Raw genomic sequence first — 27,176 nt, forward strand, 5'->3', positions numbered from 1 at the left:
GCGAAGTAGCTCCTTGCCCCGAGCCATCACCTCCGAGCACCGCCAGGCCTTCAGCCTCACCTCCGAGCACCACCAGACCTCCAGCCCTCACCTCCGAGCACCACCAGGCCTCCAGCCCTCACCTCCGAGCACCACCGAGCCCTGGCGGTGCTCGCATGTGTAGAACAAGACTAAGCAGCACCAGGAGATGAAAAGGCGGGTCGCCGTGACAGTCTTCAGGTAAAACCAATCTCGGATCAAACGCACTGCAGGCAGACGGCTACGAACCTCTATCACTTAGAACCTCGAGTAAGTCCCGACTCTCCCTAGAGTTCTTTGACCTGTCACCTGCATGCTGATCGACCCCCCTGTTGTGGCCGCCTTCTAGAGCAATTGGTCGAAGACCAACGCAGACGGGAGAGGGTTAAAGATACAGAAAAACAATGGTCAAAAATGCTACCAACGAGAGGCAATGACTGATAGGACATTATCCTCTGCTAAGGAGAAAACACCAAATCCATTAATGCGAGAGGTAATTAATGTCACCAGCAAACGAGCAATTGCCAACGGCATCAGATAACGAGTAATGGTTAACGCCAGTAGCATTCTGTCGCTGGCATGATGAAATTCGATGGTAAATTGTACCACAACACGCAAGATGATGAACGAAAAACGCTTAATGACCGCAGTCGAGGAAACGAAAAGCAATGCAGAACAACGCTCTTGGGATATCATTAACCAACGCTCCTGGGACATTAACCAACGCTCCTGGAACATCATTAACCAACGCTCCTGGAACATCATTAACCAACGCTCCTGGAACATCATTAACCAACGCTCCTGGGACATTAACCAACGCTCCTGGGACATTAACCAACGCTCCTGGGACATTAACCAACGCTCCTGGGACATTAACCAACGCTCCTGGGACATTAACCAACGCTCCTGGGACATTAACCAACGCTCCTGGAACATCATTAACCAACGCTCCTGGAACATTAACCAACGCTCCTGGAACATTAACCAACGCTCCTGGAACATTAACCAACGCTCCTGGAACATCATTAACCAACGCTCCTGGAACATCATTAACCAACGCTCCTGGAACATCATTAACCAACGCTCCTGGAACATCATTAACCAACGCTCCTGGAACATCATTAACCAACGCTCCTGGGACATTAACCAACGCTCCTGGAACATCATTAACCAACGCTCCTGGAACATCATTAACCAACGCTCCTGGAACATTAACCAACGCTCCTGGAACATTAACCAACGCTCCTGGAACATTAACCAACGCTCCTGGGACATTAACCAACGCTCCTGGAACATTAACCAACGCTCCTGGAACATTAACCAACGCTCCTGGAACATCATTAACCAACGCTCCTGGAACATCATTAACCAACGCTCCTGGAACATCATTAACCAACGCTCCTGGAACATCATTAACCAACGCTCCTGGATCATTAACCAACGCTCCTGGAACATCATTAACCAACGCTCCTGGAACATCATTAACCAACGCTCCTGGAACATCATTAACCAACGCTCCTGGAACATTAACCAACGCTCCTGGAACATCATTAACCAACGCTCCTGGAACATTAACCAACGCTCCTGGAACATTAACCAACGCTCCTGGAACATTAACCAACGCTCCTGGAACATCATTAACCAACGCTCCTGGAACATTAACCAACGCTCCTGGAACATTAACCAACGCTCCTGGAACATCATTAACCAACGCTCCTGGGACACCATTAACCAACGCTCCTGTGACACCATTAACCAACGCTCCTGGGACACCATTAAAAAACGCTCCTGGAACATTAACCAACGCTCCTGGAACATCATTAACCAACGCTCCTGGGACATCATTAACCAACGCTCCTGGGACACCATTAACCAACGCTCCTGGGACATTAACCAACGCTACGAGCCCAAAACACAAGACAAATGTCAAGGTAAAAACAAGGGAAGGCAGGACTATCTAGGCATTTGCATGAGAAGCAAGTTGGGTTAATGGACTCACGTGCTTGCGTGGGAGGATGCTAGAATGTGGGAGGATGTAAGGCTTGTATGACGCAGTGTGTAGTACCTTGGAAGGGAAGGAGAGGCGTGGGAAGAAGCCGTCGAGGACGTGTGGAGAAAGAGACAATTGCCTCCGGCTGTAGAGGATCTGGGAAAGATACGACGAGACTGAGAAAGTCACAGAGGGGAGCGGAAAAGAACTGCCACGACAATGGACTGCATCTGACGAATGTAAAAGCGATGCACAGCGATTCGTTTTAGAGGTGTTGAGAGCCGTGAGAAGCAAGCAGGTGGATGCAGCCCTCAAAATGGCATTGATACCAGGTCCTGACTTCTACACATCCGGCTCATTCACTCCTCACAGCCTTTTAAACCACCTTTCTCTCTCTTCTCGTTTATCTCTCCGATGGCTTTCCGATATCATTTATTCTCTGCGTGAGCGCAATGCACTTTCGAATATTCACAGAATATATTCACAAAATATACTCTAAATACTCACAGAATATTGTGATTATTGATCAGACCGTGAGGAAGTTCTGGGAATATGCACTTGAATCATCTAACATTTGCTAGATGGACATATGGCTATAGTTGAAGGGATAGGTGGTGTGGTTTGTGGTTGCTGTTGAATCTTGGGGAATGATGGTACGAGGTGTGATTAAATATTTTATGAGCAAGAAATGCTCGAGAATGGGGTTTGTGTAAAACAAAAACATTTAGAGGAATCTAAATGTTTTGAAGTACATATGCACGCAGAGTGACACGAGAACACACACACACACACACACACACACACACACACACACACACACACACACACACACACACACACACACACACACACACACAGGCCATAAGACACTCAATGTAATTAGGGTTTAACCTACATCTTTAACAGTCTCCTAGTGATGGTGCTGTCTTACCTTTCCCATCTTCTTTGTCTCTGTTCATCTGTCTGTTTATCTGTCTGTTTATCTGTCTGTCCGACTCTCTGTCTACGTGTCTCTATGCCTGTCTGTGTGTACATCTGCGTGTTTGACAGTTTATTTATTTGTCTGTCACTCACACATTATCAAAGTAATAACTTACAGTTTTTTCCCGTCATATTTCTTCTTGAAATATCTTTTATTAATTCACATTTAGGCCATCCCACAATTTTTCTCCAACTAATGTCAAGGTTATCCAGGAGCCTCTACACTCGTAACGGGAATGAATCCTTTTCCTCGACGTGAACGCGGTCGGGGAAGGTCTGCAGACTCCCTGCTTCAGGAGGAAATCGCGTAGCGGTTCTCAGCGACCATGCGGCAGAGATACGCACGCAGCTTCCGTCCGCTGTAGAGGGGAAATAAACAGCTGACTGGGTGTATTTCCAGCCAAAAATTCTTGCTGGAACATGTGACTGGGGCGAGCCAGCCTAACGAGTAGGATTTATAGAAGCTTTGGTCCGGGGGGAAAAAAGAGCAATATTTTTGTGTTTATTGTTAAATCCTTCTTTGTAACTCACCTTCATCACCATTTATCGCTTACATGGCCCTTTCCATCATCGGCAAAATAACCCATCATCTCCATTATCCCAACCATCACTTCCTTCAGCCCTCGTATAATCATTAATCATCTTAATCGACCTCTAAGATCATCGCTACTGCTCACACGTCATCCACACCACAACACCCAGTACCATCTACTCCCAACCCATTACCAGCTCCTCAGAACCACCATCACTATCTTCCCAGTCTTCAACTTCACACCCCTTCACTATCCCAGCTATCAGCATCACCTTCATCTATCGACCCATCCCACCCGTTATCTTGAGATATCTTGAGGTTATCTTGAGATGATTTCGGGGCTTTAGTGTCCCCGCGGCCCGGTCCTCGACCAGGCTTCCACCCCCAGGAAGCAGCCCGTGACAGCTGACTAACACCCAGGTACCTATTTTACTGCTTTACCGTCACCACAAGCTCACGCTGAAAGGAGCAGTATTGACCGCAAATTGCGTTCATCGTCGTTTGCAACATGCGAACAGCTCCTCAAATCTTGACGAGGGCCGTCCACGCAGGTTGAGAACAAGGTGCGCATGATCTTGAAGTGTTTTCGGTTTAAGGGAAAAAAACAAACGCCTCCTCCTAAAACCGATGTGTTTAAAATCACATTTTTCTTCTCTCGTGTTTGGCTCGAGGCCGGTATTGAGTGGGCTGATTTTTATATGCACCACACGAAACACACGAACCACACACAGACACACGAACCACACACAGAATCACGAACCACACACAGAATCACGAACCACACACAGAATCACGAACCACACACAAACACACGAACCACACACAGACACATGAACCACACACAGACACACGAACCACACACAAACACACGAACCACACACAGACACATGAACCACACACAGACACACGAACCACACACAAACACACGAACCACACACAGACACACGAACCACACACAGACACACGAACCACACACAGACACACGAACCACACACAGACACACGAACCACTCACAGACACACGAACCACTCACAGACACACGAACCACTCACAGACACACGAACCACTCACAGACACACGAACCACACACAAACACACGAACCACACACAGACGCACGAACCACACACAGACATACGAACCACTCACAGACACACGAACCACACACAGACACACGAACCACACACAGACACACGAACCACTCACAGACACACGAACCACTCACAGACACACGAACCACTCACAGACACACGAACCACTCACAGACACACGAACCACACACAAACACACGAACCACACACAGACACACGAACCACACACAGACATACGAACCACTCACAGACACACGAACCACTCACAGACACACGAACCACTCACAGACACACGAACCACTCACAGACACACGAACCACTCACAGACACACGAACCACACACAAACACACGAACCACACACAGACACACGAACCACACACAGACATACGAACCACTCACAGACACACGAACCACTCACAGACACACGAACCACTCACAGACACACGAACCACTCACAGACACACGAACCACTCACAGACACACGAACCACACACAAACACACGAACCACACACAGACACACGAACCACACACAAACACACACACACATAAATGCAGACTGCACAGAACACAAACACACAGAAAGACACACTCAAACACACGCAAATACACATCGCACAGAGCACCCAGACAGACACACACTGAAGGACTAACACGCATACCACACAAACCAACAAACAAATACACATGCAACCAGAGAGAAAACAAGACGACACTACAAACACCCACAATAATGGGGCGCACATCCAAAGCATGTTGGCAACCTTTGCAAAAATAGAATATATATAATTAAATATAACAGATTATTGAATACATACATGGAAAAAACAACTATTCAAAACAAGATTATACATTAATCAAAATTTTGCATCATGCTGCACTCGACGATGAAGCAGGCAACCGTGAAGGTTGTAATTCTTAACTAATTAAGCCACTGATCTTGGTCAAGAAGAGTGAGAACTTACCTGATTATATTTATCTAAGAGATTGGAACGAATCTCTTAGGTAAATCTTCAGTGTCTGTGGGCTAAGCTTACAAGCTGTTGGTCGTCTAATGCAGCGAATCTAACCTCTTCGTTTCTTGAAGTATCTGTTTTGTGTATCATATTTTTCCTGTGAGTTAGTGGTGCTTGGCTACTGACTTTACACTGAAGAAGTGTTTTCTCTCACCAGTGTTGATAATTTACGAGATTAGCTTACACACACACACACATATATACACATATACACACACACATATATACGACTTGTTGATGGTCCAGGACGGACCGAAACGTCGTCGTCTCCTCATTTTCTGGTGTGTGGTCTGGTCATTGTATCTTCAGCCAAGTGATTCATTATTGACTCATCGTTATTGTGACTCATCGTTTACAAGACTCCTCCTCCTTTCACCTTTTGACTCTTGTTCTTTTGTTGCTGTTCTTGTTCCTGGTTGTTCCTGTTCTTGTTCCTGGTTGTTCCTGTTCTTGTTCGATCCTGTTCTTGTTCCTGCTTTTGTTACTGGTTTGTTGGTTTGTGCCTGTTGTTGTTAGTTAGAAAGTCATTGATACTTCTGAAGGCAGCTGAAGTTTTCATTGAGTTTTTTGTTCGAGGTTCTTTTGTTTTGTATTTGTTTTTCTGCTTCCAGCTCTCGGTAATAATACCAATGTTTGGGGCAGATGGGAAGCTCAATCTCCAGACCTGCAATTGTGTTTTTGTCCTTCTTTCAGGGTTTTCAATAATTTTTTGAGGGTGCCCAAACCCGGAAATGAGCTCTCTTCCTCTGTCTCTCTTTCTCTCTCTCTCTCTCTCTCTCTCTCTCTCTCTCTCTCTCTCTCTCTCTCTCTCTCTCTCTCTCTCTCTCTTTTTACTCCCCATTTCATTACCAGCCATTTATCAATGCCAGCTCCATAACCTTGATCGAACGAAGTTCTACTGTAGTCACCTAGTTAATCTAGATCATAGTAACCATCTCGGTTAGCTAATGGTCCACATGCAGTGGAGAGCGACGAGAACTAGGCCTTAAGAATGAGGGAATAGGAACTGGAGGAAAAGGGAATAAAGGACGCAGGGAGAGAGAACAAGAGAAAAGACGTTTGCACAGTATAATGAGTTACATATATATATATATATATATATATATATATATATATATATATATATATATATATATATATATATATATATATATATATATATATATATATATCATAGTACGAACACACACATACACTCACGCACGGGTAGTACGCATTTTTCACTCGTTGCCCTCGACCACACTAGCAAGGGGAGGGGGAAAAATTCACTCTGAGAAAGTTGCCAGAGAGTAATCTTACGCATTTCAGCGCGAGGAGCCAAGAGCGCACTCGCCAGATTGCCTGAACTCGGCCCCAAGTGGCAGCCACACAGCCCCTTCTGGCAACGCTGTGCCTTTGTCCAACACACCTATTGTTAGAGAGGACGGAGTGTTCTGCCCAAGGTCTTTACACCTTGTACGGAAGTCTGTGTGTGTGTTTGAGTGTGTTTGAGTGTTTGTGTGTGTGTGTGTGTGTGTGTGTGTGTGTGTGTGTGTGTGTGTGTGTGTGTGTGTGTGTGTGTGTGTGTTGTATTCACCTAGTTGTGCTTGTGGGGGCTGAGTTCTGCTCTTTCGACCGGCCTCTCAACTGCCAATCAACTGTAACTACTATTTTTTCCACACACACACACACACACACACCTAGGAAGCAGCTCCGTAACACCTGTCTAACTCCCAGGTACCTATTTACTGCTAGGTAACAGGGGGCATCAGGGTGAAAGAAACTTTTCCCATTTGTTTCTGCCTGGTGCGGGAATCGAACCGGGGTCACAGAATTACGAGTCCTGCGCGCTATCCACCAGGCTACCAGGCCCCCCCTATGTGTATTCACCTAGTTGTGCTTGCGAGGGCTGAGTTCTGCTCTTTCGACCCGCCTCTCAACTGTCAATCAATCAACTGTAACTACCATTTACCCCTGGTAGTCTGAGAGCCTGATTTTCCCTGGTTTGGGAATATTGGGGTATTTAATGAACCATTCTCTCATAAATGAGATGGGGAAACTTAACCTAGGGAAACTTTAACTCAACATTTTCCCCTCCAAGGTCACTTGGAGATGGTGTGTAATACTAAGAATTTCCCAGACATATAGAGCTGAGAAAGGGTTATTTTTTTCCCTGCCATGTTGGTTTCTATCTCTCAACTTACCGCAGTGTGAGAGAGTCAGAGAGAAATGGGGTATATTCCTCATTTTACAGCAGTGTAATTGGTGGTGGGACGGGGGAGGAAGGTAACTGTCAGGGGGGAAAGCGCTAAACCATTACGACTATATAGCACTGGGAAGGGGTCAGGATAAAGTTTTGGGATGTGACGGGGGCAAAGAATGGTGCCCAACCACTTGGACGGTCAGGGATTGAACGCCGACCTGCATGATGCGAGACCGTCGCTCTACCGTCCAGCCCAAGCGGTTGTGCTGTGTGGGGGGGGGGGGGGGGGGGGAATGAGGCTTATATTCCTAATTATATTATATTCCTCATGTTCGTGAGAATTGGTATAGGAATTTATTCTCATTCTCTTTCTCGCTAAATTAGGGTCAAAATTGCAAATTATTAGAAAATTTTCGCCATGTCTACTTCGTTAGTCCTATAATTTGTTATCCAGTTTGTTGATTGTTTAATGCAGTTGTTAATTAGATTTCCAACATTGTAATTAGCTTGGTGTTTGGTCAGACCCATAACGAGTTCCTTAAGTAATTTCATAATTTGTGGTACAGTGGAATCCTATTTACATGTTGACTTACGAAACATATACATCTTCCATAAAGAAATATATATATATGATCTACGATATATAAGAATAATAACATTGGTTGAGAGCGACTTCGCAGGGGTTTCGAAGCTCGTAGACTGTTTAGTAAATTCAGAGTAACCTGCCATGGCAGTGGAGAGATGTACAGGTTTCGTAACTGGACTCGTAAATCTTTGATAAGAGAGAGAGAGAGAGAGAGAGAGAGAGAGAGAGAGAGAGAGAGAGAGAGAGAGAGAGAGAGAGAGAAAGAGAAAGAGAGAGAGAGAGAGAGAGAGAGAGAGAGAAAGAGAAAGAGAGAGAGAGAGAGAGAGAGAGAGAGAGAGAGAGAGAGAGAGAGAGAGAGAGAGAATATTGGGCAACATTCATCCATAAAACTTAGTTATAAGTTAGTTATAAATTATAAGTTATAACTTATAAGTTATACCCGGTAATGTAACACAACCAGTTGTTAAACAGGGAAATAAAATAGGGTTGTTAAATAAGGGTAATCCCATAGACCATAAGAATTACACAGCGATTCTATGGAATAAACATATTATAAAACAAATTTATAAATCAATAAACCATGCTAACGACGGAAACAGAGGTCTTAATCATACAATAATAACTACACGAGGCCATTAGTGGTTTGTCGTGCAGGAGTGTGTATGTACTCACCTAATTGTGTGTGTGGGGGGGGGGGGGAGGGGAGGGTAGGGGGTGCCCCCTTCATACGAATAACTAAGCAAACGAGGTTTTAAAGATCCTAATTTCAGCAACTAGTTAGTATATTATTCCATGTTAACACCACCCAGCTAATATTTGTTAAATGAGGTGATTATTGCGCACTAATTATGTTATTAATAGTGTAATTACTACTAGTACTAATAATGTTATTATCATTAAGACTAGGTAATTAAATTGAGTGTGTTGAAGAAGGAATATTGACACGGGAATAAGCACAAAAATACAAAAAATGTGAATTTTTTAATGAAAATGTGTGGTTGGAAGGCAAGACGAGAGCTAAGGTACAAGGGATATAAGTCTAAGGAGTAAGATATAAGGTAGGTTACAAAACTTCGCATTCTACATGACTACCACACAAGCCTGGCAACCTTCCATGTAAGAACACAACCCCGTACTCTGTCTCCGCCTGCCACAGAACCTGGCAGCCTCCGCGAAGCTGGTCACTCACGTGTCCTTGTAAAAGCTCGTTTTGAAAGCTTCAAAATAAATATTACCTCTGGCGCAGGCAGGGAATGTCAGCTGTTAATAATATGATGCTCCCAGGGTGTGGGAGGGGAAAGGGTATAGCCGGAAGACAAGACTGGCCGCCCCCTGCCAGCCATGCCTGCAGCTATGTGTAGCGGAAATGGGATGATACTGGAGCCAGGACTCTTCAGTCCAGCAGTAGGGAAGCTGGTCGATAGAGTCATGTGCTCATAAGCATGGGTTGACCACCTGAAGCCTCAAATTCAAGAAGTTTGCTGTGTCTCATTGTTATGTTGCCTCGAACTATGAATGGGGTGAGTCGAGTGATCAAATGGGATGAGTTGATTGGTAAAATGACCTAAGTTGACCTATAAAATGGGGTTGAGAGCCAGGAATGATTCTAGGATATAGAAACCCTTTGAGTAAACAGGGCTGATGGCATGAGTATGATCATGGATGATCTAAGTCACAAAGCCAGACTGAAGTAAATCATCGCAACTGACACTAACTCATCGTTCGGGATCCCCACGTGAGAGAATCATCACTCCCACACACGGGAAACTCATCACCTTAGATCTCCAGTTCACGTGTCCTCGATGTCTGGTGTGAACAGAGATAACGCAGCATCAAGACCACTGCCAGATGCAGCATGAGGACCACTGCCAGATGCAGCATCAGGACCACTGCCAGATGCAGCATCAGGACCACTGCCAGATGCAGCATCAGGACCACTGCCAGATGCAGCATCAGGACCACTGCCAGATGCAGCATCAGGACCACTGCCAGATGCAGCATCAGGACCACTGCCAGATGCAGCATCAGGACCACTGCCAGATGCAGCATTAGGACCACTGCCAGATGCAACATTAGGACCACTGCCAGATGCAGCATGAGGACCACTGCCAGATGCAGCATCAGGACCACTGCCAGATGCAGCATCAGGACCACTGCCAGATGCAGCATCAGGACCACTGCCAGATGCAGCATCAGGACCACTGCCAGATGCAGCATCAGGACCACTGCCAGATGCAGCATGAGGACCACTGCCAGATGCAGCATGAGGACCACTGCCAGATGCAGCATGAGGACCACTGCCAGATGCAGCATCAGGACCACTGCCAGATGCAGCATTAGGACCACTGCCAGATGCAGCATCAAGACCACTGCCAGATGCAGCATCAAGACCACTGCCAGATGCAGCATTAGGACCACTGCCAGATGCAGCATTAGGACCACTGCCAGATGCAGCATTAGGACCACTGCCAGATGCAGCATTAGGAACATTGCCAGATGCAGCATCAGGACCACTGCCAGATGCAGCATCAGGATCACTGCCAGATGCAGCATCAGGATCACTGCCAGATGCAGCATCAGGATCACTGCCAGATGCAGCATCAGGACCACTGCCAGATGCAGCATCAGGACCACTACCAGATGCAGCATCAAGACCACTGCCAGATGCAGCATCAGGACCACTGCCAGATGCAGCATCAAGACCACTGCCAGATGCAGCATCAGGACCATATCCTGAGATTGACGCAGCATCAACACGTAATGATAACCATCCACACTTGGAAGCACACTTAAGATGCTCTGAGGACATCACAAACAGCTCCAGGGTCACTTGTTGTTGCTTGAGATAAGAGGAGAAGGAGGAGGAGGATAAGGAAGACAAGGATAAGGATGAGGTCATGAATTCATTAAGTAATTAAGAGAATTATGTTGTCACTTGAAAACTTGTTTTTTCCTTCAGAAATTGCGAGTACCAATAGTTTCTCTCACTCTCAAAGTGTCACTTTTTAAGGGGGCATGAGCGTAATTTTTTTTTAATTTGTTTAAGACAATCTTTGTTATCATTTAGTCGTCCATTAGTGGTGAAAAGCTATAGTTTTGGACAATGATTAACTTTTATTTCATTTTTACATCTTTTCCAAGATTTTTAACGAGTGACACTACACGTTTTCGTTTAATCAGAAGTGGTCGTGTATTTTGTTTACCTCAAAAAACTGGAATAATTTCACTTTGATTCCATACAGTGTTATGGGTAAAGTCACAAAATATAGCATATAGTTTTATTTTCCTACGAGATTATGCTCGTTAAAGCTCAATTGTGATTGGTTAAGTTAGTGATGCTGAGGTTTATTGTTTGGCTTCACACACACACACACACACACACACACACACACACACACACACACACACACACACACACACCCACCCACACACACACACACACACACACACACACACCACACACACACACACTCGCAGCTGAGTGTACAGCGCTCGGAGGGTCGTAATCATAAGGGCCCGGGTTCGATTCTTAAGGGCCTCTGCTTCATCGATAGACCTTGTTCACACCTCTGCTTCAGCGACAGCATAAGTCGGTGAAACTGCTTGCGCCTCGGTGTTGTGGTCCAAAGGTCAAACGCCTCCTGTACTCCTGGTTCCTGCCCGGAATCTGAGCTCCGAGTCACAAGAGTTAACCATTTATTGTATTCCTCAACTTATGAAAATGTTAGACAACGGAGGAGGAAAAGGGGAGATGCAGGAAAAAAAACACATTTGTATTGGTAGGGACATACAAAATCCCCTCGAATGATTTTTCTGTATTTTCCCCCACTCCGACTAGAGAAAAATATATCAATTTATTTTCATTTCTGTGTTTCTCTCTTCCGTTCTCTAGTTCTTTTTCTGTTTGCTTGTTTGTCTGCCAGATTGTGTCTCTCTCTCTCTCTCTCTCTCTCTCTCTCTCTCTCTCTCTCTCTCTCTCTCTCTCTCTCTCTCTCTCTCTCTCTAAATATTAGCATATTCCATGTTTCCTGAGCAATATATCTGACCTCGATTTAAAATTTTAAATTTGAATTTATGGTAATGCCAATCCCGAGTCTCTCTCTTCGCCCAACCGTTATTCTTCCGTCAACCGTTAATCTTCATCCGTTAACCGTTAACTTTCTTCCCTCAACTCTCAGTATTCTTCCTTCAACCGCAGCTTTCATCCACCAACCTCACCCTTCATCCATTAACCGCTGCTCTCATCCGCTATCTAGTCTGATATCACCACCTAATCGAGCAAATCTCTCGGTTGTCATCTAACGTGACGGATATTGCTAGTCCAGGCCTCTCTCTATTATCCGAATCTATAGTAACTTTTTGCAATCGTGTCTGGGGGGAAAATCGAGGAGAAATATGGAGATATTCTGCTCCAGTCTGTTGAGGAAAAATGTATATTCCATCACAAGGGTTCTCAAAGGGCGGGGGAGGCAGTGGTGTTTTCTGCAGCGAGAGGTAAGCGCCCAGGAAATGTCTCCATGATATTTTAGACGGGAAGACTTTTTTTAATATTTTTTACGATGTTTGTACCGTAGGAAAGTTATAAGGGTTGTTAATGATGTTTTTTTTTTAATTTGGATGTGTGTGTGTGTGTGTGTGTGTGTGTGTGTGTGTGTGTGACACTGAGACAGAGAGACAATTATATATTGCAGATATGACAGAGAAAAATAGGACGGGAGTCAGTACATCATACAACCGACGGTTAGAAAGGCGGGGCCCAAGAGCTAACAGATCGATCCTACAAGCACAAAAAAGTAGATACAAACAGCAATACACACACACATAGACACCCAACCACCAAAGAATGACCCAAGGAAATTACAGGAAGACCTCGAACAAACTAAGCTAAGCTAAGCTAGGCAGCTAAGCTACGACGGAACGTAGGCAGCTAAGCTACGACGGAACGTAGGCAGCTAAGCTACGAGGGAACGTAGGCAGCTAAGCTACGACGGAACGTAAGCAGCTAAGCTATGAGGGGAACGTTAAAGAAAATATTTCTAGCAATACTAGAGATGAGAAGAAACAGAAGAAATATAATAACAGCATGCAAGATGTTAAGAGAAATAGACAATCTGAACAACGAAAGTAGGCCTACAGCAGTCTATTAGCCTCGGAAGGGCCAGTAGGCCTACCGCTGTGTTGCTATTTTCTCACAATCTTAAGCGCCTTAATGACTCCGAAGGTCATGGAAAACAAAGCAAGAATTTAAAATGCATTTTGAACAAATCCACAAGGGCCGTGACGAGGATTCGAACTTACATCCGAGAGCATCCCAGACGCTGCCTTAATTCCAGGGCTGCCCAGACGCTGCCCTGGGATGCAACCCGTTCTCGCAAATTTAATAAGTCAATATTGACTTATTAAATATGTGCATAGGTGACATACTTAACATAATAGATACCCTTAAAAAGATTCATAGAAAACACCGACCTTACCTAACCTTGTTAGTATCTTAAGATAAGCATCTTATAGCTTCGTAATTACAATTATTACCTAACCTATAATAGGTATAGGTTAAGTAATAATTGTAATTACGAAGCAATAAGATGCTTATCTTAAGATACTAACAAGGTTAGGTAAGGTTGGTGTTTTCTATGAATCTTTTTAAGGGTATCTATTATGTTTAGTATATCACCTATGCACGTAGTTAATAAGTCAATATTGACTACGAATTTGCGAGAACGGGTTGCGGGATGATATAATGCATTTTCTCAGTCAGTCTGTCTGTCCTCTCTGTCTGTCTGTCTGTCTGTCTGTCTGTCTGTCTGTCTGTCTGTCTGTCTGTCTGTCTCTCTCTCTCTCTCTCTCTCTCTCCCCTAGGGACCAAGAACACAGGTGGCACTATGATTGCTGCGGCCATAAGGATGGATTTCCGTTTCCTTTGATCCCCGAGACTGCTATAAAATAAGGAGAAACTTTTTAGTTTTAACGAGACTCCTTCTCTAACATTTTACTGCTAACAATTATATCGATGTGTTAATCCGTAAATCGTGCATTTTTTCAGGCAATTTAATCTGTGTAATTAAAATATTGTTCAATTTGATTTATTGTATTTTATCAAATTCTTCAATCGCAATTAGTTTTTTTGAATGTATTTATACAGAGTGATTCGCTCCTTTGATCTGGCAGTAGGTTTTTTACATCATTGTCACTAAATTAATTAATCTTTAATACCATTAGAAATGGTACTAATTAAACTGTCAGCTAAAAGGTGTTTTATCGTATTTATGCTCATCTAAGCCTGACCTCTAGAAACATTAAATCAAATCTAGGAATATACTTTTTTTTAATTAACGTTCACTTAAATTCATGTAAGACTTAAGATAAGGATGGAGCCAGGTGATTGGTGGAGTTTTCATTTGAAAGATAAGGATGGAGCCAGGTGATTGGTGGAGTTTTCATTTGAAAGATAAGGATGGAGCCAGGTGATTGGTGGAGTTTTCATTTGAAAGATAAGGATGGAGCCAGGTGATTGGTGGAGTTTTCATTTGAAAGATAAGGATGGAGCCAGGTGATTGGTGGAGTTTTCATTTGAAAGATAAGGATGGAGCCAGGTGATTGGTGGAGTCTTCATTTGAACGGTGGACTTGATTTTTGCGTATTAACGCTCTATGAAGCCAGAATTAGGCTGTTGAGTAGCTGAGCGCCTTGTGTTGTAATTGCTATTTGTTGTCCAGGAAGCTAGGCTATATTGGGATATATATTGATACGATTACTATACGTTATTTATGATATTTTCTATAATGTAAATATCCCGGACCCAGGTTCGAATCCTCGTCACGGCCCTGGTGGATTTGTTCATTTAAATCATGACGTTAGTGTGATCTCTGTGTGTTCGAAGCGTAGCAGCAGTCTTCGACTCATCCTGTGACAAATGCAACTTAGTGAAGAGTGTCAACCAGAGTTCAGCAGTAGAATGACCTTTTTTTGAAACCATTTTGCCAATCACAAAGTAACGGAAGATGGTAAGTGAAGGATGTTATTATGAGATTACTGTTTTGAGAGCAGCCAGTAGGTCATCAAAATTCTTCTGATTGAGATACTGGTTGACGTCCTCGGCAATTATACCGTTCTGGCAGTTATGTGGTATTAGGAGGGAGTCAAGATTGTCCATCAGGAAGTTGATTCAAGAAGCCATTGAGCTCCGTTAATTGAGCACACCAAGATGGAGGCGATGTGATGTATTCATATTGTAAATAATTCCAATTTCCAAGTGAACATGGATGATGACATCCCTGTTCACTGTCTCTAATTTACTGTCGGATGATGAAATCAACTGGTTGGGCATACACAGATTTACTGAAACAATACATCAACTATTCCATACTGGCTCCGCCTGACACGATACATCCGCGAGGGATAACAAGCAATCTCAGCCAAGTTCTCATCAATCCTGTTCAATCATTAGTTTCCAGAACAAGAGGACTCATCATCAGCTGTATCCTGATGATAAATGCTCACCAATCTCTGTGTGACGTTGTTAACAGTTAATGAAGTTCCTGATACAGACATTATGCTAATGGATAGATTGATTCCTTATTTTTGAATGTTGTTGGACAAGGCACCTGTGAATAGTGGCTGATTGCCTCTCTGTCTTAATGTGTATACCTCAAACTTTCTGTCATTCCTACTGTCTATACCTCCAGCTTTCTGTCTCCCCCCCCTCCTGTCCATGCCACTAGCTACCAGGCATTCACAAACAACTCCAAGACAGTTTTACTGTCTTTGAACGGCGACATAAACAAAGAAACATAAATCTGTTAAACAAGGAAAATGGCTTGCCTGTTGAGACACGAGGCCTTTGTGAGTTCTTTGAAACTCTCCACCCTCGGTGCTGTTGGTTAGTGTAGGTTAAGTGGCTGGGTGGGCGAGGGTGGGGAGTGACTGGGTGGGCGAGGGTGGGGAGTGACTGGGTGGGCGAGGGTGGGGAAGTAAGTGACTGGGTGGGTGAGGGTGAGGAAGTAAGTGACTGGGTGGGTGAGGGTGAGGAAGTAAGTGACTGGGTGGCCGAGGGTGAGGAAGTAAGTGACTGGGTGGCCGAGGGTGGGGAAGTAAGTGTAAGTTTCTTCCCGAGGGTGGGAAGAAAGTGACTAGTGTGGACGAAGTGGAACACATGCACTATTATTCATTAACGTCAAGCAACCAAATTAATTTTCGCTTTTCAGGTGAAATAAAATTCGCCTTGAGGTGTGTACACACACTCCGCTCGCCAACATAATCCCGCGCTAACTCCGACAAGGTCTCGCCTCTCTCATTGGCCCAAATTGCGTTAGTAGCAACCAATCGTGAAGCATTGTTGCTGCTATTGGGTAAAAAAATTCTTTACGTCACAAGTTCCTCGATTAACCACTGGCTGTGAACAATATAAACGCATATGTCAAACCATTTTCTATAACACCAAGACTAAGACTTACTAATATTACTATTTCTTATGCACAAAGAACTCCCATTTACGAGATCAATGAGAAAGTTTCTCACTATTTCTTATGCTATTACTACTGCTACTGCTGTTACCAGTTTATAACTAGAGAGAGAGAGAGAGAGAGAGAGAGAGAGAGAGAGAGAGAGAGAGAGAGAGAGAGAGAGAGAGAGAGAGAGAGAGAGGTTTTGGAGGAAGAGAAAAGCTGTTCCCTTCCTCCAAAGAGTCTCAAAGAGTTAAAGATCGCGACACAGACCTCTGCACAAATGGAGCAAAAGCCACCTCAGAGTGTCAGAGTGTCTGTATATGTACTGATCACCTTGTTAACTCATTACTGCAGCCGTTGGTACTGGGTTCGAGTCTCGGTCAGGGAAGAAACTCTTTGGCAGCGTTTCCATTCACCGAATGCCTCTGTTCACCGCAACAAAGTACCTGAGAGTCTGACAAGTTGGCCTCGTACTTACATATACTCAACATGCACTCACTCGCCCCATGACAAATCTTTTGGGGGAGGATTGACTGGTAACCAATTACTGCTCCGCCCATCTGTTCACCCAGCAGTAATTAGTAATTGGGGAGGGCCTGGGTGTAGATCGATTAGCGGGTTGTGTTCCAGGGGAAAAACTAGTGAGGTAAGATTTATTATGAAGAATGGGACGGGGGAGATCTCAGCTTATTAATAGGAGTCGGAAGTCGTCTGTTCCTGCATCCTCCAGTGCAAGAGAGAGAGAGAGAGGAGAGAGAGAGAGAGAGAGAGAGAGAGAGAGAGAGAGAGAGAGAGAGAGAGAGAGAGAGAGAGAGAGAGCAAGCTCGCAGATGGTCATTAGGAGACCATGGAAGGCGATAAACTTATATTGATGGTTATAGAATAAAAGGGAGGACAAGAAAATATATGGTAAGACCATTAAAGACAAACATGATTCTTGACAAAATTCTGAAGACAAACAAGATTTGTATGGATGTTGCGAGAATACGTTTGGAGAAGCAAGCAAAGGTTGCATATCTGATAAAGACAGGTGAGAATAAGATAGAAAAGCAGAAGGCTCATATCTTACATCCTTTCTCTGCCGGTTAGAATAATGATTGCTATAAAAATAACTGAAAATTCAGTACTAGAATAAGAACATTGAAAACAATCAAACCACAACTTATAATGTTTATATGACTATAATTAGGGCTACCACTTCTAGTAATACTTTCACAACTACTATAGTTACTGGATAGTTTGGAAGTGTGTGTGTGTGTGTGTGTGTGTGTGTGTGTGTGTGTGTGTGTGTGTGTGTGTGTGTAGCATCTTAAGAAGCAGCTTTAAGACAATGTCCGATGTGAGCCATAATTTGGGCAACTCACTCGGGAGGTCGTAAGTTTAGGCATAAGATAAATGATCAGTGATAAGATATGAAAGGGTGGTTGTGGTGGTGTCGGGGAGAAGGGTGAGGTGAGGGAAGGGGGTGAAGTGAAGTGAAGGGTGAGAGGAAGGTAAGGGTGAATTTAAGGTGTGGTAGGAAAAAGCTGGGTGTCAAATTCTGGATATCACTGTTTTCTGTTAATCCTGGTCTCACTTTCAGAACTCTCTCTCTCTCTCTCTCTCTCTCTCTCTCTCTCTCTCTCTCTCTCTCTCTCTCTCTCTCTCTCTCTCCATCTTATTAAATCTACCATTTTCTTCTCTTAACTCTCTTCTAAATATCTGCATCTTTTCGATTCATCCTTTTTCCTTATTCGCCTGTTACATCTTATCTCTCTGTTCTCTAATTCTCTGGAAGTCTCAATATGTACCCTCTCAATCTCTGTCTCCCACTTCATTACTCTTTCAGTCTCTCTTAATCTTTCAATCTCCCTCATATCTCAATCCCTCTCCCTCTCAACCTACCTCAAGCTCTCTTGCTTGATCAATTTCCATCACCTTCTCAATATATATCTCCTTTTCACTCTCCAAAAGTCTCTCTCTCTCTCTCTCTCTCTCTCTCTCTCTCTCTCTCTCTCTCTCTCTCTCTCTCTCTCTCTCTCTCTCTCTCTCTCTCTCTCAATCCCCTCTTATTTACTCTCAATCTCCTTCCCCCCTCTTAAAATATTCTTCTCATTTATCCTCCACACTGCCTTCTCCGCCCCAACTCTCATTTCACTGCCAGGAATTCTAATTAGAAAACACCTGAGGCGACGATGACTGCGGAAATCGAAGTGACCGCACCCAGCACTGGCTTGGTCTCCTGGTCGACATTAGGAGTAACTGGAGTTAGAAATAAAAGCCAATAAGAAGGAAACTCAATTAAGATTTGAGTGGACAGTATTATTATTTTTTTAGGATGTCTGGATTTGGAGATCTTGTTCCTGCCTTCAAGGAGGTCTTGAAGACTCCCAAATATACTGAGGAACTGGTCGTAATTGAAGAGGATTCAATATAGAGATACAAGTATACTCAAAGGTATATAGTTGAAATACAGAGGAGATAAGGGTACTTTTACTTCACTGTTGCAGAAAGGCAGATGTGGGAAGGGTATTCTTAGTCTGCAGTTACCCAAATACAGACGTAGAAAAGTGCGCTGTAACCAACAGTTACAGAAATACAGTTACAGAAAAGGGGTTTCTGCATCAACTGTTTCAAACATGGAAAGGGAGATTTATTTGCCTACAGTTCCAGTCAAGGGAAAGGGGTTTCTTCGCCAACAGATACAGAAAGGCGACCAAATTGTCTTCCAATCACAACGCCTTTCCCACCTGGTACATCACTAACGAAAGCTGTACACAATGCACCAGATACTGCGATCTCATTGGTCCATTCTTGACCCATCCACTGACTCAAAAACAACTGTCAACCCTAATTTAATTCTAAACAAGAATGACGCTTTCACCAAAAACAAAAAAAACTCATCCGGAAGCCCTTCTTTTTAACAGAATTATGCACAAAAGAATTAATAGAAAATCACAGACATGGCCGATCCTAAAATTAATTATACCTTCGCGTCAGAAAATAATTTGGGCAATGTTTATAGTAATTTCTAGATTAGCTGCACGACTTTCATCAGGTGGTAATTTGTCACTAGGATTATATTAAAGAATCCCATGAAAATAGTAGTAGCAACAGAAGCAGTAGTAGTAGTAGTGGTAGTAGCAATAGTATCAGTAGTGGTGGTAGCAGCAGGCCAGCTACCACCACAACACTAGGAGTAGAGTGTTTAAGAAGGCAGGTCATGGGCATCACATAGCGTGTTTCATTCAGCTAAATTCGCTGCCATCCACGGTACTGAATCATTCCAAGCAGTGAATACAATTTAGACAATAGAGCAGTTGAGGGGCAATGAACCACACCAGGAAATGTAGTCATTTCAGGCAGTGAATTCATTCCAGGCACTGAGGCGATTCTAGAGAGTGTGTATGCATTCCAGGAATTGTTACAATTCCAGAGAGAATCCATACCAGGAACTGAATCCATTCCAGGGCGTGTAACCGTTTGAAGAACTGTAGTCATTCCAGGTTCTTAAGCAGATGAATAGTCACAATAACGTAGCTGAAAATTTTTGACCAAATCTCACACTAGAAATTGAAGAGACGACGACGTTTCGGTCCGTCCTGGACCGTTATTAAGGTGATTGTGGTGCTTAACTATCATATAACAGATATGTTTATTAAGCATATGTAAGGTATGGGAAGTATTTTGTCATTGAGGTCATTTTGTTGAAAATTATATGGTTTTGTGACTGCGGTGTAATGAAAGGTGTTTCTTATGCATTTCAGGATACGTAAAGGAGCATCGTCTGGTACCACTCACAACAGCTGCCTCTTCCTGCTCCTCTCCCCTCCCCCTGGCTTTATTATTTGTTCCTGATAGCCCACTTCCGTCACCCCTTTAACCTTTATCGCCTACCCCTTCACTCTCTCATAACCCCCTCCCCCCCCCCAACACCTTGCCCTTAATCCTCCCTTAACATTCACTTCAGGTTCTCTTCTGGGCTGGTTGTTCAACACCCAAAGCTTCCTCATTTGTCTCTCTTCCTCCTTTCTTCTCCTTCTCTCTTCCCCCTTTCTCTTCCTCACCTCTTTATTATGTTCACTTTCGTGATATCCTCAACACAAAAAGATTTAGTAACTCTTTTTTTCCCTTGAGCAGTTGTGAATAACCAGTTATTCCCAGCAGGCTCTTAACACTCTCCCAAAGACAGGTTTACAAGCTTCCCCATCTTCCCCACTCACTTCATTCCCTCTCTTCTCCTTCCTTCCTTCCTTCCTTCACTCTTCTCCCTCCTACCTTCACTTGTACCCCCCCTTTACCCTCTCCAACACCTTTATCAACTTTACTCTGACTACTAACATTTTGTCCAACCTGTCTACATCTTATCCACCTGTTCTGACTCTGTTTACTCATCCCCCCCCAAAAAAAAAAGTCAACTATCCCACCTTCCCCTTATTTACCTCCCCTCATTTACCCAGTTATCAACAAATCCCCCCCTCCTTACCCCTTCCTTACTATTGCCAATCGGTATATCCATCATCCACACCACCGTTATCTATTTATCCCACCCACTAACCAAGGTGATTATCCATCAAATTACCCGACCACCTAAACCCCGCTCACCACTCCAGCACCAGTTGATGGGCGGGTCTGGTTCGGCAACGATGAGACCTTGGGAGTTTGGCACCTTCGACCAGTGTATGACCTACTACCACGAGCAGGTGCAAGGTGAGCAGCTCCATGGTCACTTATTGTGATTACGGAATATTTGTTGTTAGTTTTACCGAGATCGGTGCTTAATATTTCATGTTACTCTAATACAAAGTTTGTTTTGATTTGTTAGATTTTTAAAAGAATTTTGGTGTAGCTGGAGAGAAGGGTAAAAATCAGTTTCGGGGGTCAGTATGTAATCGTGGCACGCTCTTCTCTCTTGAATTTTGGTAATCTCCAACCAGCCTATGTTTGTCCCATACCCTAGACCATGCACTCTGCAGAGTTGGTTCGGGCTAACCCTAAACAACTGGCCTCCAACCTTGAACAGTATAAAAAAGACACGTTCTCTCATTATATAGATTAGGAAAAAAATAAGTTCCTCTTTTATTCTTAAAGTTTTCTCATTTCAACCAACTCTGGAACAATAATAAAAATCATTTTCCAACTTTGTATGTGATTCCTAGCTTTTGCTTACGTGTTTTAACGCTTTAGCACTGATTTTGTATATAAAAAAGGGCACTGGTGTGTGTGTGTGTTTAGCAGTCGACCCCTTTTCTCATTATTCGTACCCACGAAGCTGGAGTTCTACCTGCTCTTCTAGGTCATCTTGGGAGCTTTACTCTTCCTCTCACCCCTCTCCCCATGACCTCTCCCACCACCTCACGAATAATCTTGTACTTTTAACTCACGCAATCTTCGTCTCGACGCTAAATCCAATCTTGTGATATTAATATTTAACAGGTTGTCCCTTCATAACTCAGCCCACCTTTATACAAGGGACCGATAGTGTAGATAACCACTATTGACGTTCCTAACCCATGAGGCTAAACATGTTCGATTAACGTTTAATTACAAGAGATAATCGCCTTTAAGTCAACGTTGTTTGGCTCGATTTGCCACGAATGTGTATCAAGACAATAAAATAGAAACCAATAGACAAAAATTGAAATATATGTAAAGTGTATAATTAAATTCTACATTTTTGGAGTTCCCTTCAAGCTAATATTTTATCCTCCATCCGTGCCTCATACCAGAACAAATAACCTCAATGAACAACTCCTTTCGGCAACTTAGACGCCGAATATAAATTCCCTGATTATCAGTGTCTCTAACTTCGCTTTTTCTAAATTTGGTTCGTCCATTGCATTAATTTCCGGTCCCCTCGTGGTTACTGCTGCAAGAAATAGTTGAACAGGAAAAGTCACTCGCGAAACAATGTCAATTTCTTTCACTGAACCTTTCTGATAATAGGGCTCTGAGAAGCTGATACCTGAGTTGTGCTCTATTTAGAGGCTCTAGAGCCTCTAGAGCCTCTAGAGGCTGAGTTAGGGACGTTTCGTGAGTATTGTTGATCTTCTCTCAATGTTATGTGCATTCACCTAGTTGTGCTTGCGGGGGTTGAGCTCTGCTCTTTCGGCCAGCCTCTCAACTGTCAATTAATCAATTGATATTTTTACTCTCACACACATCCCAGGAAGCAGCCCGTAGCAGCTGTCTAACTTCCAGGTACCTATTTACTGCTAGGTAGCAGGTGGCATCAGGGTGAAAGAAACTCTGCCTATTTTGTTTCTGCCATCACCAGGGATCGAACCCGGACCCTAGGATTACGAGTCCAGAGCGCTATCCACTCAGCTGTTAGCCCCCCCCATCAGATGTGTGTGTGTGTGTGTCTGTCCCTATTTACTCAAATCATTTCCACACACTAACACCTTGCTAAGAACTACCACTTTCCCTTCGAAATAAAACACCTTTGAAAAGTCAGACATATCAGATCGAAAGGCGACTTGAGCAAGACCAGTTGTTAATCCACCAACTCTTATGCAAATTAGTTCCTCATTTAAGCGCCCAGGCATAGAAGCACCCCCCCCCCCCACACACACACGCTTGGCGCCAATTGCTGATCATGTTCTGACTAATGGGATGAATAAATTGGCATGCAGTTCGTCCTGAATGGAGACTTAAGAAGTGAATGAGGGAGGCAAGCAGGAAGGGGGGGAGGCAAGCAGGAATGGGGGAGGGAGTTGGAAATGGGAGGGAACAGAGGGTGGTGAAGTAGCATTGGGAGACGGAAGAGGAATAGGGGAAGGGGCGGATGGGTGGAGAAAGGTATTCCTTCCTCCACCGAGAGGAACGAGAGACGGAAGGAATGTGGATTTAGACAGGTAGTGAATACAGGACGTAGGAAAGGAAGAGGGAGGGAGGGAAAGACAAAAAAATAAGGGAGAGATGAACGGAAGAAGAAAGCATTGCAACATGAAAATAAAGCAAGAATTAAAAATGAAAAAAATAGCGAAAAGAAGAAAAAAATAAATAGAATGAATAAAAAAAAACACCAAATCCTCAGAGTTAAAAACTAAGTCTCCAGACAAGCCGCCGTCACCCCAAGCGGAACGTGTCAAACCAACATATCCGAAGGTTAATTTTCTCCATGTAATCTCATCTCCGGTTCTTCAGTCACTGCCGCCGCAAGCACAATCTCCACCTGAAGCTCACGACTTCACCGGTTCGTAGAGGCTCAGGACGCCGTGATCGGCGCCTTAGTCAACGATGTCCAGTCACTGGAGTCATCCTCATTCAAGATATCAACAACCAGTTATATATTAACGAGGGGGGGAGGGGGGGGGGAATTCATGATCGTTAAAAAATATGCTTTGTAATCAGCCTATACTTCTGCTTCTCTTACCATGATTGCAAGGACTGATACTATGTCAACTGCTATTAATTTTGTCGGGGATATGCACCATATATATCATATGTGGTGTATATCCCCGTATATCACCATATATATATCATATATGGTGTATATCACTCTCTCATATGTAGAGAGAGAGAGAGAGAGAGAGAGAGAGAGAGAGAGAGAGAGAGAGAGAGAGAGAGAGAGAGAGAGAGAGAGAGAGAGAGAGAGAGAAATCCTGTAAACTTTAAAGATAAAATTCCTTATTATTAAAATTCAATTCCTAGGTATTTTCCGCACATTTCTAAATCGTCTTCCAAACCTATCCGTCAGAAATGATAGTACGTATAGCGACTATTTGGTTGGACGTTCAAAAATGGACTTTCAGTCTGCAAGGTTCACATAGACGGCACGGAAATAAGACAAACACCAAACCTAAATATTTCAACCATAGAACAACAGATCGAGATAACAACAGGGCCGAAAAAACAAAACGGAGAGAATAACAGTACAAGTACAGGACAGAACAACAGAATGACATAACATCAGAACGGAAAAAACATCAAATCTGTAGAACAAACACTAAAAGATACTAGGAACATCCGGTGAGCTCATCAAATTGGCACTCAACTATTTAATTAGAGTCAGACAGGTATATTTGCTCTGGGTAGCGTCCAGGTGTCTGCAGAACGTGACTTGGGTGTTTATGTCGATGACTTTCCCTTGTCAAATACTGCCTAGGCACAGGATACACTGGAACTTGGCAGTGGCATCACGCGAAGGAGTGCCAAGTTAGCATGTTGGTCTGCGACGCAGGAGGAAAGTTCACCAATGGTAGAACCTCGGAAGCGGAGTAAATGACAGGGAGTTTTATTGATCTGGGAGAGAGAGAGAGAGAGAGAGAGAGAGAGAGAGAGAGAGAGAGAGAGAGAGAGAGAGAGAGAGAGAGAGAGAGAGAGAAAGAGAGAGAGAGAGAGAGAGAGAGAGAGAGAGAGAGAGAGAGAGAGAGAGAGAGAGAGAGAAGAGAGAGAGAGAGAGAGAGAGAGAGAGGGGGGGGAGAGAGAGAGAGAGAGAGAGAGAGAGAGAGAGAGAGAGAGAGAGAGAGAGAGAGAAGAGAGAGAGAGAGAGAGAGAGAGAGAGGGGGGGGAGAGAGAGAGAGAGAGAGAGAGAGAGAGAGAGAGAGAGAGAGAGAGAGAGGGAGAGAGAGAGAGAGAGAGAGAGAGAGAGAGAGAGAGAGAGAGAGAGAGAGAGAGAGAGAGAGGGGGGAGAGAGAGAGAGAGAGAGAGAGAGAGAGAGAGAGAGAGAGAGAGAGAGAGAGAGAGAGAGAGAGAGAGAGAGAGAGAGAGAAGCAGTCAAACCAAGACACTGAAGACTTAAAGTACTCATCCTTGCAATGCTGGAGATACACAAAACAGAGAAAGATACAGAACAAAATGTGAATTAGAGAAACATTCCACAAACATACGAAAGTAAGGAATAGTTTCAGGGAATTTTCCGGGTGTGTGAGCACCTTTGTCACAACAGAGCTCAGAACTAATGTGGAAACAAATGCTCAACGCCCCCCCCCCCCCTTTCAACACCCCCTCCCTCACTTTCCAAAAGAAAGGTGCAAGAACAAATAAAACAAAAATACTTAATTAGAAAAAAGTGTTTGTTGTTGTATACAGCTTATAAGTGCCTTCATATACATGAAACATGAAAGTTGGTCATATAAATGATTAAAAGATTAAGTATATTAAGTACTATGGTCGATTCATAATGCTGCTTATGTTATTGTATATCACTTTCACTGTAGGTGATATAATACTTTCACTTTCATTAACAGTGATATAATAAGGACTGAATTCTTCGTCACTTCCAACACCATCGTCACTTTCCTTCTACTGCTCATCACCTTCATCTACATCCTGCGTATCATCACCCTCAGCATCATCTTCATCACATATCCTGTCTACCCCCTCATCATCCACCATCTTCCTTCTCATCTTAATCCCAAGGTGTTGTGGGCGTTCTTATCTCTCTGGAAGGAGGCTGAGAGGCGTCATTGTCTGGACTTCTCTCAGGGGGCCTCTCTCGGGACCTCTGCCGGGGTCTGCACTACCAGAATGCTGCTTCAACCCAAAAGATCCCATTTATGATGCTGTCTTGGCCAGTTTCTAGAATACCGTGTTCTAAGACTCCCTGCTCCTGGATACCAAGGTACATACTGTGTATGGATGGAGATTCCTGTCCTGCTACACATTCGGATTCGTTTTCTTGAGCTATGGCAAGTTGGGTGGAACTCCTGTGTACGGCCAGGGGGAGGATTTTGTATCTCCATGGGAGCCTTCGTCTCTTCTCTACCCTTCGTCTGTTCTCTAGGACTCAGATATGGCTTTTGTGTTCATGGATTCTTGTTACTTCTTGTGCCTCTATGTAAAGTATTTTCTGGCGTCTATGTAGAGTACTCTTGCCACTGTGCCGCCGCCCCTTTTGGTACCTTACATTCTTTTGAACCCCGAATTAATTTTCCCGGGGCCTTGATTTAATTTAAATTCCTTTTTTCTTTGGTGGAATTTATGCAGAACAATTAAACAAATTCTCACAAATAAAAAAACGTATTCTCCAAGCAGTGTCCCTTTTTCCCTCTTCTCTTCAACTACGCCAACTATTCCTATGATTAACACACTTCAGGGTAATAATGGTAAATAATATTACCCTGAAGGGTAAATATTATTTAATTACTTGAATCTTGCGATAGTAATTTAATATTCATTAAATTACTATGGCAAGATTCAAGTCATTATAAGGAGGCATTCGCTTAAATGGATTGCCTATAGGTTCATACACATCTGGCTCGTCAAAAACCACTTGGCATTTCACGTTTGTCAAATTGTGAGAAGGAGCTGCCAATAGACTGTGTTAAGGCCTTGTAACACGAATCTTGGCTCGTCAACATCCTGGTCCTCCTTCAACCCTTCTTCCCTCCTGGAAGATTTTTTGATTCAAGAC

At 43.7% G+C, this 27,176-nt stretch overlaps 1 protein-coding gene and 1 long non-coding RNA gene across 2 annotated transcripts in view; one reads left to right on the forward strand and one right to left on the reverse strand.

Moving 5' to 3' along the window:
* LOC138353133 (uncharacterized) overlaps positions 1 to 27,176 on the reverse strand; it is a 180,884-nt gene that overhangs the window by 27,980 nt on the left and 125,728 nt on the right. The window lies entirely within an intron of this gene.
* Positions 1 to 27,176, forward strand: part of LOC123770891 (PDF receptor) — a 113,096-nt gene that overhangs the window by 18,100 nt on the left and 67,820 nt on the right. The window contains exon 2 of the mRNA XM_069305965.1: positions 20,584 to 21,526. Within this exon, the coding sequence (XP_069162066.1) occupies positions 21,439 to 21,526 (88 nt within the window). The 5' untranslated portion in view covers positions 20,584 to 21,438. The remainder of the gene's footprint in view (positions 1 to 20,583; positions 21,527 to 27,176) is intronic.

The sequence above is a fragment of the Procambarus clarkii genome, chromosome 56 (genome assembly GCF_040958095.1).
Source record: "Procambarus clarkii isolate CNS0578487 chromosome 56, FALCON_Pclarkii_2.0, whole genome shotgun sequence".
NCBI classification, from domain to species: domain Eukaryota; kingdom Metazoa; phylum Arthropoda; class Malacostraca; order Decapoda; family Cambaridae; genus Procambarus; species Procambarus clarkii.